This window comes from Diachasma alloeum, unplaced genomic scaffold (assembly GCF_001412515.2).
Source record: "Diachasma alloeum isolate Michigan unplaced genomic scaffold, Dall2.0 Dall_scaffold_00302, whole genome shotgun sequence".
Lineage (NCBI taxonomy): Eukaryota > Metazoa > Arthropoda > Insecta > Hymenoptera > Braconidae > Diachasma > Diachasma alloeum.
In genome coordinates, this window is record NW_021680441.1 from 54,368 (window position 1) to 68,651 (window position 14,284).

The following is a 14,284-nucleotide window of genomic DNA, read 5'->3' on the forward strand; positions in this document are numbered from 1 at the left end:
CTGCTTACACCTAACAAGTGCTGAAATGGGACACAACCAGAGGTAGAAAGGTCTCGGAAGCACTTGGGAAGAGGCTTCCCAAGACCTATCCAGTTCTGAACGGAGAGACCTAAGTAGAATTTGTCAGGTCCAATTATTCGACTCGGGGATACAAAACTTTTCTCTCCGTACTGGCGCCTTTGCATTCCGCAGAGACAATTGTTCTTTTTCCACTCAAAAATATTCCTCCGCAACCTTATAACAGCAATTTGTACACAATATTTTTTTTCTCTTTCATTTCAACTCTCCGGCGGCTGGAGTCCGATGAACTTTCGGTTCAAGCTGAACTGGGTTAGAAGCCATCTTTTTTATAGCTTCCCTCCTGATCTTTTGTGTGCATTGAACACAAAAATCCACGCTCAATTGATAGAGCCCCTTCTATTCGTACCAGGAAAAACTTTTTTATACGGTTTTATACAAGTTGTCCCTCTACCATTCCATTGAATAGATTTACCTACAATTGAGAATCATTGGTTCATTTTCTTTGAAATGATGAGAATAGGATTTTTCAAAATTTACGACATCATTACGTGGTTTGCAACGTATTCGGTCAATTCAATTGATGGCCTCCAAATCGATTCCATCAAAACGGCTGGATATTCAGTGCGGACGAGTAGAGGCTATAAATAGATAGTATGTTTCGATGGATTGCTGGGGGTTGACTATAAAGATTGATTGGATGCTGACCGCGAAAGATGCCATTTTTAAATGGTTGGAATCGGTCATTTCACAAAATATAGGTATTTGTCGTTTTATGATAACAATAATTCGATATAAAAAGTAATTGCTTCTGAATCTGGGAAGGGTATAACATTTTATTCACTTTTTTCCATTTGATGCATTCTCTTTTTGTATAATTTTTCCGAAAGATTGTTGAGAAAATTAAAATTTGTTCTGTAAATCTGAAATTAAGACACGGACATCAGTTTCAGACACAATAGGTTTTTAAATTTTCAGACATCAATTAGATTTTCAGACGCTTTTGAAGATTCAGACGTTTTTTACCATCTGACATGTTGAATTCAGGTAGCTGTCAGGCACTTGGTTTTTGTAGTGCATATATTAATTTTACCTAAATTTCGGTGGATAGAAATGCGGAAACGATGACTCATGATACACTTTTCCAGAACGGTAGGATAATTTTTACCAAAAATTTCTCTCCCTGCAGAAAGCCATTTCCGCTTCTCATGAGTGTGGGCTCCAGCGCTTGAAAAGATTGGGATTGAGCTTTGCAACACCCTGAAAATACAACAAATGGTCAATCAAAGTATCAGACGCCCTTCCATTTTGCAATCTCATTTAAACCGCAATAGAGTTAATCCATCAATGATACAGACCCAACGGGTGTGAATATCAAGATAATTGCAGTGTATTATATCGATTCCCCCGGAATGAGAGGGCGTGAAGGGGGAGGGGGATAGAGAGAAACCGTGAAATAAATGGTAACACAAACTGTAACAATTCTGCCCCTCGTACGAGGGGTGGTAGCACGTGCGTATTAACTCGGGCCGGGAGAGAAAATAGGGAGGGGGTGGCGCTGAAACTTTCCGCACGAATAAAAAAGTTATATACGTGTCTGTCTGCATCCCTCTAACTAGAAAGAGGGAGAGACAGAGGTCAATATACATTAAGATCCACGTTTTCGCCTTTCGCGCAAGGGGATGGATAAAAGTTGGAGCTTTTATTTACCCTCCTCTCGCCCGTCTAAACACCATCGGAATTGCGATTATGGGCGACCAATATTACAGCGTTTCATCCACTCTCCTCCTGATATTCTGGGCAATGGCTGGAATGGTCTTTTCCCCGGGGTTTATTGGCTTTATTTTCTTTCGCAGTTCATATCAGTAGCGAAGTAGTAAAACGGTACAAGTCAATTTTGACTATTGACCAGCTTTCAATGAATATCTCGGAATCTGAGGGAGATAGAAAAATTTTTGTTATTACCTTTTTTGTAGAGCCGATTGAGAGCTACAACAAATGTTGTTACGAAAATTTCGCTATCTCCGTTAGATTCCGAAGTATTCCTCGAAAACTCAACTGGGAGATGAGTCGACTTAAGGAACTTCCGCAGTAAGTGTATGGGAGTCGAAGGAAATGGATTACGGAGCTGAAATTTTGAGAATATATTCCTTGAGTGATTACAAATATCCTCCCGAAGTTCCAAAACGCTGAACCACGTAGATTGTTGAGGAAAAAATATGAAAAATGTGTCATTAACACAGTCTTATGGCACGACTTTTTCAAAAATCTCAAAAAAATAATCGACAATGGAATATAAATCCAAACGCTTCACGAATAGAACCGTATATATTTCAGGAACATATCCCCACAATTTCGTTAGCCGTCACCACAGGGATTATTTCAGTAGCGAAGCGGTAAACCGGGTTAAGTCGATTTTGACTTTTGGGCATTTTTTGACAAATATCTCGGAATCTAAGAGAGATAGCAAAATTTTGTTCATCACCTTTTTTATAACCCTCAGTTGGCTCTACAAAAAAGGTCATGACAAAAATTTTTCTATCTCTTTTAGATTCCCAGATATTCGTCAAAAACTGGCCAATAGTCAAAATCGACTTAACCCGGTTTACCGCTTCGCTACTGATTTGTAATTATTGAAAATGTATGGCATAGTTTGGGATTTTAGTTACGTTAGAGTAAACTAATGGCTGAACATGGCAACGTCGAGGAAGGTTAGAGTGAGCGCAACGGAGGCCATCGTGTGAACTCAGCGAAAACATGGACTATAGATTCTATAGTACAGTATAGGATTTTATCGGGACACAAGAGTACCAACTGCGTCGAACAAAAATGCGTGGTTGTCAAATCTCACATGAAAATTTTTTTTTGTTAAAAAATTCGGATAAATAATATACTGAAATAAAAATCATTTGGAATAGATTAATCATGAATAATAAGTGTAAAGAAACCTAAACAATGAATTTTCAATACACCCGTGAACTTTTCGGCATTTCATCATTTTTTTTTCAAAGGATACAGCGGAGTGTCGGAACCTGTGATATTTTCCCCCACTCCATAGCCCCAAAACTGACTGCGGAAGTTCCTTAAACAGCTCTACCACTTCGCTACTGATATATTGATACACATCGGGAAAATATGAAATACTGTCGGGGGAAAAACACCGAGAATTTGTATGTGACACACATCATTACGAAAAAATTACTCCTGTCGAGTCCTATTTTTCTCGTGCGTTCAAATTCCGTCCTTTTGATGAAGGGAATTTCAACTTCGGGGAAATCCGATTTATGGAACTGCCAGGTACACAAACTTTGTGGCATAAAATATTATCTTGAGCGTGATTAATGGGACATTGCGAATTGGATATTAAACCAAATTCAGTAGTCCAAGCGAATTGGAGCATTCAATTTATTGTTTATTGGAAACAATGGTTGGGGTAACTGTAATGTGTGCAGTTATCGATGGGAATCCAGATGGTTTCCCAGTGGAAATGTTGCAAGTATAAGATTGCTTCTGATTCCCATATGGAAAAATTGAAAATTTATATTCAGAGAGGAAAATGCGCGGTTTGACAACAACTGCAGGGATATTTGTTTATATCAAATAAAATAGAAATTATATCAAATTAAATAAACCAGAGTTGTGACAACATTGTCCAGTGGGGTCTAGTAGGCTCCCCCGGTTGGGAAAGCACTCGGACCCCATCAGACAAATATGAATATTATTGAGAAAACGTTCACATAAAATGTAAAAAAATATTTACTTCATCATTTATTTGCGTTGAGTGAACGATTTGTCAACTACTTATTTCATTTTTTATTTGCGTTAATCTGGACTGATAATCGTATTCAACGAATTAATAGTTTGAGAAAAATTATTTACTAGTCAACTATCTGCCTATCACTTATCGATTGATTCGATGTGTCTAGTTTATTGTCTAGATTTAATTTGAGAAGTACAAGTCGAGGGTCCACGATCTGCCACATATCCACGATAGAATCCACGAAAAAACGTCACGGTCAAAGTTACCGTGGAGCGTGTGAATAGACACTATACCTAAATTGAAATATGAAGAAGGCGTAAATATCATTTACCCCCTTTTCATTCCAAATCAGACATGGATTATGAAATAAATCGCTAATAACGAATGAGTTTACAATCACCACGTTAATGGCAGTTGCGTCCTTTTAACCCTGAAACGACAGTATTTGTTTTTAATTATGTCAGGGAAATTTAACAGTTACCACTGCCGACAACCGAATACGCATCTGCCTCTTTATTGTCACTCAATAAACATCATCAAATATGCCCGGTGATGTTTGCTTAGCGATCGTTGAAAGGCCATAAAGAGAAAATTATTAGGCACTTCGTCCCACGTAATTCCTAATGAAATATATTTCAGTCTCTCAACATCTCGAAGATATCAGGGGGAGAAGAATGAGACCCTACTCAATCGTCATATCCACGAGGAATACGTCCGGGGGACTTCAGAAGAAATTTATGATCCCCTGAATGTGCGGCCGAAAATACATCAGAACTTTTCCATATTCCTTGTACAATTTGTTTTTCTAGAACGAAGATACATGACCCTGAATCAAAAGCGGAAGTTCGTTTAGATGGTCGATGATTGTTGGCTCACTTCCACAGGTCTTTTAAGGTGTTCCACCTGAAGAGTCAAAATGATGAGAAAAAATTGAAAAATTCAGGGAAGAAGCGTCTGAGCATGCTGCATCACTGGGAATTTTTCCAAAATTTTCCCAGATCTTGCGATCGAGAAAAAAAAATTAGCTGTAAGGAAGAGATTATCGCACCCTAAATTCGCAGATTGTTTCCGATGCCTCGAAAAATAATGAAAAATGCGTGAAAAACTAGTATGCGAGAAAGTAAATCTTGATTTCACTTTCATGCGACTTTGAACCCTAGATTAGTCATCCGATAAGGGTAACCCCGCCCCCCGTCGTTTTTATTTAATTACAATTGACTGCCTAACCGGAAAAATTCAAAGAAATTTGACTTTCTCAATTGAAGTGTCTAGAAAATTATAGTATTTTTTAGAACAACATATTTCCCAAAATTCCTAAAGAAAACAAATTATTTCCAACAGATGAATTATTTTTTCTCATGTCAAATGAAATTGCCTACGACGCGACGTTGCCGGAGACTCGCTAAACGCGCCCGGGCAGTGGAGAGTGAATTCGGCAACGCTGTAGCCTAAGATCACGGCGGCGATTCCCGCCGAATCCTGTTCTAGATCTTTTCACCAAGATATACTGAAAAATAAAACCCCATATCGTCGATTTTTTTCGGTCATTATATTATACGATAATATAATTATATTATATAATATAATATCAATCTATTATATTATATTATATTATAAAATATCATATATTATTAAACATTTTATGGGATCGAAGATGGAGCCAATAAGGGTTTAATATCGACTTAACAAAAGTCTAACATTAATTCCTATTTTTCATATTTGTAATGAAATGTGAATCTTTACTGAAAAATTTCGCATATTTGGCCGGCCTCGTTTCTCCGTAGCTTTTAGAGACGATTTAAATTCAGTTCTTTCCACTGCTGTTGTTGACATTATACTCCCCAGAGGAAATAAGTAACTGCAGTTGGTGAACTGTGTTTATTTCATTTTTACAGTTTGCTTTTCTCATCGTTTTTTCTTCCAACGTTCCGAGACAAACTAGAATGAATTGTGAAGATACATTGTGTTGTTGCTGTTGTTCCATTCTGCTCCCCCTCAACCTCGGATGCCGGCGGAAGATCCAGTGGCGCCCCATGTATTTTACTTCAGGGCTAAATCCACACGATCCCTAAAAAAAATTCGGAACAATCAGGATTCTGACCCACCGAACTAGACGTAAACAGATCAATATGTCTGGATGGCTCATACCGCGTCAGAGCTATAAATCTCGCAGGGGAAGTTGCAGTATCAATAGTGCGGCGTGCAATGGTTATAATAGACGGCGATTAGTTAATGTTGAAGACTCGGGGAATTATGAGAGACCCCTGGAATTTAATCATAACTCCGGAAATACACAATGCCCGTATAGAGCCCCTGGGAGGTTCACAATCTTCTTCGCGTGTTGCGGAAGACGTCTCTCAAACGCTAACAAAAAGTTTCGAGTATCTTGTATACTTAAACTTCCGTATAACTTCTCTTGTCGAACTTACTTAGAAGATTTTCGCGCATGATGATGGAGAAAAATGTCAGTTGGAATGTTTCTTGTGGAGTTTTTTATATGAAGGGAGAAATGATATCGCAAAGTTGACGAGGGATCCAATGATTTCCGGAAAAGAACTTTCTTCTCAATGCTTAATCCCTGACTCTGAGACACAAGACGTAGACCACGTCATTTGGTATTGGCCCCTCTACTTCAAGGAAGAGGAAAAATGATAAATAAGTTGATTCAACTGCACTGTCCAGACCATTCGCCATGAAAACCAATTTCTTGTGGCAAGAAATTCTCACTTTATCATGAAATCTTCGTGTTCAGGTCGTGAACACTTCACCGAAATCTGACATTATCTGACACATTATCCGGAATTCTTATCCCAAGAAATTCATCCTCAAGAGATAATATATTTGGCGCAAGAAATTAGTTTTGCGATATTATAGCGATATTTTTCTCAGTGTATACATAGACAAAAATCGTTACACTGGATTTTTTGAAAGTGGATAATGGGGCGATATAACCCAAAAAATCCAAAACTTAAATTTGAAAGATTGTAATGTTTTCATTCGAAAGAAAAAACCACCGTTTGTCACTCTATTCTCCAACCAACCAACCCATAACTCACATGATGAATAATTTTTTTATTCTCTTTTTGTTACAGTGGGTGGAAGAATCATTTACCAACTTCGACAAAGGTATCAACTGGCGGAGTTATGTAGTATGTGATGTTGCATACAACAACGTTAACAATTGGCTGTGGACACCGTTCATCGAGCGTGGACCGGCCAATCGTATGTACATTGAAATTAAGTTCACAACAAGAGATTGTTCGCTGTTCCCGGGGAATGCACTAAGTTGTAAGGAGACATTCTCATTATTATACTACGAATTTGATGCTGCCACGAAAGAACCACCGCCGTGGGAGCCCGAAAGCTACAAATTAATTGGTGAGAATTCGAAACGACAGAGATTTTTGTAAATCAGCTTTCGACAAAAAGTTTCTCTTGACAATTTCTCGTTAACGAGATCCCAAGTGTCAACTCGTTCTGCTGTGGAATTGTAATAACGAAGGAAAAGGGTTGCTTGTTTTCAAAAGGAAGTTTCTGATTTTAAGAGACTCATTGTTCTAGAAGGCATTATATTGAGATTGGGAAACTTTCGGGGGAAAAACGCCTGGATTTCAGTACCAAAAACCTACTTATTTCAAAAGAGAAAAGATCTTGAATCAAGGACCATTCGGTTAAATAATAAAACTGCGAAATGATTGAACTTTAATTCAATATTGATTGAGTTAATCAATCGTGGGACGAAAAAATCATCAGTTCCAGAACGAGATTGTTCTTAGTTTGAAAACCTGAAACTTCTGAATTCTAGAATCAACATTTACTTAAATTATATGACATTAAATTAAATTATGTGAACTTGGCGAAAAGTTCCTCAAAATAAGGGAAAATCTACGGATATTTCCCCGATTTTTTGCCTTCTAGATTTTTCAAGAAAACTGTGAATTTTTTTTCTATAAGGGTAGGTCCACGCCAAATCGGCAGGCCAAAAACGTCGATGCTGGGGATTTTCGTCTTAATTTTTTTCTAAAAAGAAGGTGCTTAGACAAAAATTTTGAAAAAAGGAAAATAGAAAAATATTGATAATTGAGGGAATTATGATTTTTTGAAAATGGGGGATGAAAAACCCCTCAAAAAAACTAGCATTTTTCAAAAAATCATAACCCCCTTAATTATCCACATTTTTAAATTATTCTTCGTTCAAAATTTTTATCCAATCACCATCTTTTCAGAAAAAAATCGAGTCGTAAATTCCCAGCCTCGACTTTTTTGTCCCGCTGAATTTACGTGAATCAGCTCATAGAAAAGCATGCTATCTCACCTATAACTCCGAATAAATCCCATAATTAAATTTGCCTCTCCAGGTCGAATCGCAGCCGGCGAAGGTCGATTCAACACAAATGCAGAAGTCGTAATAAACTCAGAAGTAAAATCAATACCCGTAACGAAAAAAGGAGTATACTTTGCATTCAGAGATCAGGGTGCTTGTATATCGATACTAGCCATCAAAGTATATTACATCAGTTGCCCTGAGGTATCAGTGAACTTTGCCCATTTCGCAGCAACGCCAACCGGCCGTGAAGTTACACTTATTGAGCAAACAATTGGCACTTGCGTTGAAAATGCGGAGAAAATTGATCAGCCAACCTTTTTGTGTAAAGGCGATGGCAAGTGGTCTCTTCCCTCCGGTGGTTGCCACTGTAAACCAGGTTATCAGGCTGATGTTGAGAAGCAGCAGTGCATTGAGTGTCCAATTGGCAAATACAAACATGAAGCTGGCTCTGAGACTTGTGAGAAGTGCCCGGCTCACAGTACAGCGACCGATTATGGATTTGTTGAATGCCGCTGTGATGTTGGGTATTTCAGGGCGTCAAAGGATCCTAAGAGCATGCCCTGTACACGTATGTTCTTCATTCTAATGTTGATTCTAAAAAATATCACGTACGGAAAAATTAAATAGAAAAATCTGGCGAATTTTTTGGGGAATTCTGTTGAAAAGTGCTGCAGCTTAGCTGTGCGTTTTTTTGCTTCCGGTGGAAGCCTTGTAGACTCAGAGAAAAATCAACGTAATATTGCAAAAATCATTTCTTGAGCGAAGAACGTGGCATACATATTTGATCGATTTATGGTAGGTTGCAGACAAGAAATCGGTGCTCTTCGGGCTAAGGAGGAAGTTACTGAATGAAAAGGTGATGTCTTTTTTCGAAATGAGATAATATTCCTTAAGAGGCAAGAATAGGTTGACAGAAGGAAAAGAAGATATTGCTTCCCTTCGAACTCAAGGCGATTGAGCTTAAGCGACGGTTATATTTTTTTAATATCTGGAGGTTTTCCTCTGCATAAACTATTCATTCGATATGAAAGTCTCTGATTCATGATTCACTGAATCGAAGCTTCTAATATTTTTAGTCATTTTCTCATCTTCTGAGACGAAAAAACCGATTTCTTGTGGCAAGAAATTCTCACTTTATCATGAAATGTGTTATCAACTTCACCGAAATCGGACATTGTCTGACACATTATCCGGAATTCTTATCCCAAGAAATTATCCTCAAGAGATGAGGTATTTGGCGCAAGAAATTGTTTTATGATATTATGACGATATTTCTCTCAGTGCATTTAGCCGATTTAACCGTCTTTTTATGGAATCGTTTCTATTGGATATTTTTCGCAAAACATCGCGCAGTAAATCTGTGGAATTTTTCGCTGGAATTGGCCGAAAACTAATAGAATTCCATCGAATTCGCAAATTTTTTCGTGCGTGATGGTTGTAAACATCGACAAATTTTTTAATGAAATGCATCCTGTGAAATTAGAACCACCATCAGCCCCGCAAAATTTGACTGTCAACTTTGTGGATCAGTCAACGGTGATTCTATCGTGGAATGCACCACATATTCTCGGTGGAAGGTCGGATACAACGTACAGAGTCGTGTGTGATGCCTGCAGTACAGGCGTCAAGTATATTCCCAACACCGTGAGTATTATTGCATTCACCGAGAGCACAGTAATGAGCAATTAGCCACGTATGGTGCATGAGAAGTTTGAACCCCAAGAAATCCGAGAAAAAATTGGCCAATGTTAAGGGCCAACTGCGACGACGACGAATATGTCTGTTTCTCAGTTTCTCTCTGTATTATAAAAATCCAAATCGACTTTGGTGATAAAAATTTGGTACTCGAAATTAAGGGTCGTGAGGGTCAGAATAAGGGTCACAAGGGTCAGAATAAGGGCCTCAAGGGTCAGAATAAGGGCCCCAAGGGTCAGAATAATGATCACGAGGGCAGAATAAGGACTTTAAGGGTCAGAATAAGGGCTTTAAGGGTCATAATAAGGATCACGAGGGCAGAATAAGGGCTTCAAGGGTCAGAATAAGGATTACGAGGGCAGAATAAGGGCTTTAAGGGTCGGAATAAGGGCTTTAAGGGTCAAAATAAGGGTCGCAAGGGTCAGAATAAGGGCCGAAAGGGACAGAATAAGGGCCGCAAGGGCCAAAGAAGGGTCAATATCTCTCTATATGGTAAAAATCCAAAACGACTTTTGGTGATGAAAACTTGGTGCTTGAAATTAAGACTCCAAAATTAAGAGTCAAAAATGAAGGGTCAAAATAAGGGCCACAAGGGGTATAACGAGGGTCACAAGGGTCAGAATAAATTCGAAAAAAATACTGAAAAGTTCTGCCGTAATATTTGAGATTCAGAAAAATTCAAGAGTGGATATTTTCAACGAACCCCACATATTCATGTGTTTAGTCTTCCCTGGAATTTATCATCTAATTCCTTCATACGCGAATTCTCACGGCCATTAGAAGTGACATTAACAGCATTTTCTCATCCCCAAATCAGGAAATTTTCAATGACACAAAGATCACGATAACTGGGTTGAATGCAGTGACGACATATCGTTTCCAAGTGTTCGCTGAAAATGGTGTTTCACCACTGTCTGGTCGCTCCGAATATGTGGATATTACGGTCACTACCGAGGCTAGTGTCCCGAGTCTCGTGAGCAATGTGAGAATTACAAATGTCAAAGGCACTGAATTGAGTATAAGTTGGGATGCACCAGTTACCGAAGTTACTGGAGACAGTGATTTGGTGGAGAGATATGAAGGTAAAAGCATTTCACATCAGGAATGATACATAATTAATTAAGGGGAGACTGCTATGAGTTTTAAATGTCGCAGGCTATTGCAATGAAATTACACATTGAAGATCGATTATATGTCTAAAAACGAATAATTAGGGCGAAACAATTAATTGTTTATTGTTTGTCTGTCCCGCAGACGCCTAAAATAAGTCCAGGGCCTCGAATTTTTGAGCTACAGAAGTTTTTTTTTGCGAAATGATTGAACTTTGATTCAATATTGATTGAGTTAATCAATTGTGGGACAGGAAAAATCATCAGTTCCAGAACGAGATTGTTCTTAGTTTGAAAACCTAAAACTTCTGAATTCTAGAATCAACATTTCCTTAAATTACGTAAAATTACATTAAATTATGTGAACTTGGCGAAAAGTTCCTCAAAATAAGTGAAAACCTACGGATATTTCCACAATTTTTTGCTTCCTAGATTTTTCAAGAAAACTATCAACTTTTTTTTCTATAAGAGTAGGTCCACGCCAAATCAGCAGGCTAAAAAAGTCGATGCTGGGGACTTTCGTCTCAATTTTTTTCTGAAAAGATGATGGTAGACAAAAATTTTGAACAAAAAATTGAAAAATATTGATAATTGAGGGAATTATTTTTTGAAAATGGGTGATTAGTAATTGGTAAAGAGATTTTTTTTCCAAATTTTTAAAAAAATGTGTGCAATAACAATTACAAAGTAGTTTTTTGAAATTCGACTCCTACGCAACTACTTTCTTATTTTTTAAATAAAACATTGCATTATCCATGTAAAATAGCCCAAAAATGTATCTGAAAAAAATGAGAATATATTTTAAATATTTCATTTTTAAATTAAACGAAACGAAATTAGCTGCGTAGACGTAAAACTTAAAAAAACTCATTCCTAATTGTTATTGTGCACATATTTTCAAAAATTAAAAAAACAGCTTTGAAAAAAAAACCTCAAGTTGGCGACCATGTACTATTATTAATACCTTAAGCGTGTGTGGAGCAAACTAATAATGAACAATAATTTTCTTTGCCTTAATTATTCATTATGAATAATCTATATCTCACTCCAATCGCCCGCGACTTTTAAAACTCCCGATAGCCTCCCCTTAATCTCAAGCTGAGTATTCAATATTCATGCGTTTATTTCACGTTATTTGCATGCAGTAAGGGGATACCCGAGATACGACGATGCAACAAATGCAACAGTTCTCCAAACTCATGATTTATCAGCGACATTTAAGGGATTAAAACCCGGTACTGATTATGCTATTCAAGTGCGTGCTAAAACTACACGCGGATGGGGAGAATATACACCGGTGATTTACAAGAAGACTGCCCATGCCATGGGACTAGGTAAGTTTCATAACAAGAAATAATGAATCCACGATTATCAATGACGATAAGAATACCGGAAGCAACTGGCCATTTAATAACGTTTCATTTTCCATTACTTTGAAATAGATTATGTTGGGGACGATGACAATATGCAAGTACGAATTATTGCTGGTGCCATTGTCGCCGTTGTCGTGCTGCTGGTGATAATTATTATCATGACCGTGCTCTTTCTCAGAAGGTAAGTAAAGAATCTATTAGAATCGAATGTCAACGGGATTGTGTCCAATCATTTGCAGTCAAAATTACAAGTTCAACTTATGGGAGCAGGCATCGCCATCAATATTAAATTTTTGTAATATTATAAAAATTTGGCCCTTACGAACTATTTTTTTGGAATTCGACTTCCTCGCAGCGACTTTCGTGTTTTTTTTAGTAGAAAATTGCACTAATCGTGTAATATAGCCGAAAAATGTGTCTGAAAAAATTGAGAATATATTTTAAATATCTCAAGAATATTTCAAGAATTCAAGAATATTCATATACACCCTTTCGGCCAAAATTCACGTTTTTTTAATTTTTCTGGTAAATTATTGATCAGATTGACGCAAAATAATACACCGTTTTTGCGTTTTATCATTATTGACTGACTCACGAAGTTTCATGGTATTGCAATCATTTTCCTGCATTTTTTCTAAAGTTTTGTGAATTTCCGAAAATTTGAGAAAAAACGCAGGAAAATAATTGCACGATCATGAAATTTTGTGAGTCATTAAGTAATGATAAAATGCAAAAACGGATTATTTTTTCACGTCACTCCGATCAACAATTTACCAGAAAAATTAAAAAACCGTGAATTTAGGCGAAAAGGGTGTAGGTGTAATACCTAATAATGACAGCGTATCGACAAAATTAGTAACAAATGTATTATTTCAATGCACAGCAGGGCCTCTGACGAGTGCAACAAGAAACAGCCCAGTGACTGCGACACTTTGGAGTATCGAAACGGTGAAGGTACGTTATCATTAAAGCCCCCAGACACTAGAATAATATTTAAACTAAGATTGATATCATTCAACCCCTTAGATATTTGACGGTCCTATTCACTTGACTCATACTACAAGTACCCCCATATTGCTCTAATAGTTATTCACTTACTGCAGACCTAATGTCATGTAACTTAATTTTTTCATTTAATTTTTTTTTATCAATCGATTATTGAATCCCTGGAGTTGTTACCCCATAGACAATTTCGTCCATCATTCGCAAATTATCCCTATGTATTTGTAATTTACGTATTCGTGCCACCCTCTACACCCCCCCCCCTCTCCCTCGATAAATATTGAGGAAATTTTTTTCTCAGAAGAACGATGATTTTTTTTCCTCTGAGATGAAATTTTCATCAATTTTTATAGTAGCATAAATTAGAAAAATTTTGGCCCGTTAAATGTGAAATAATTTTCTAACCAAATTCTTTCGATTCTTTCTTTTCATGTGCGATTCTTCCCTAATATCTCCAACCTGTGTCTAAAAACCACAAAAATACCTATAAAAAATCACAAAAAAAATCAAAATCGAATGTACACAACCGCCTACTACTTCAGGACTAGTTGTGACCTACAGTAAGTTTTTTTTCCAAAGAGAAACACCTGGGCATTTTTTTTACCTTTTTTTTGGTTGAAATTTTTTTCAATTCTGTTTTGGTTTCAAGTTTAATTGAGCATTTTCCGATTTCCATTCGATAGATACTCTCTTCTTCATGGATTTCTTATGCGAGACGATTCGATGAACGTAGAATTTGGTGAAGACATTTTCCCAGAAAATTTAACTTCATTGCAATTTAAAGTAGCTCTACCCTTACGGTAAATTCAAAGATTATTGAAAACTGCAAGACAATTGCAGAAAACTCGATTAGATTCGGAATTCTAATTTTTTTCTCAATCTAATTATCGTTTTGGTTTTTCAAAGTAGAAATGTTTAATAATCAGGATTTAACCCAGTGTCTTATGTGAAAATCAACATTTTCATTGTAATCAAAGATTAAAATCTGAATTTTTTTTCA

At 37.0% G+C, this 14,284-nt stretch overlaps 1 protein-coding gene across 9 annotated transcripts in view; it reads left to right on the forward strand.

The window, feature by feature from the left end:
- Window positions 1-14,284, forward strand: part of LOC107039642 (ephrin type-B receptor 1-B) — a 70,223-nt gene that overhangs the window by 42,714 nt on the left and 13,225 nt on the right. For 4 of the 9 annotated variants that reach the window (XM_015259380.1, XM_015259382.1, XM_015259385.1 and 1 more), the window contains exons 3-9: window positions 6,871-7,156; window positions 8,137-8,673; window positions 9,589-9,749; window positions 10,618-10,882; window positions 12,055-12,243; window positions 12,352-12,463; window positions 13,166-13,236. In XM_015259380.1, the coding sequence (XP_015114866.1) occupies window positions 6,871-7,156; window positions 8,137-8,673; window positions 9,589-9,749; window positions 10,618-10,882; window positions 12,055-12,243; window positions 12,352-12,463; window positions 13,166-13,236 (1,621 nt within the window). Of the gene's footprint in view, window positions 1-6,870; window positions 7,157-8,136; window positions 8,674-9,588; window positions 9,750-10,617; window positions 10,883-12,054; window positions 12,244-12,351; window positions 12,464-13,165; window positions 13,237-13,826; window positions 13,845-14,284 lie in introns of all 9 variants that reach the window. The other 5 variants (XM_015259377.1, XM_015259381.1, XM_015259379.1 and 2 more) reach the window with 3 other exon arrangements.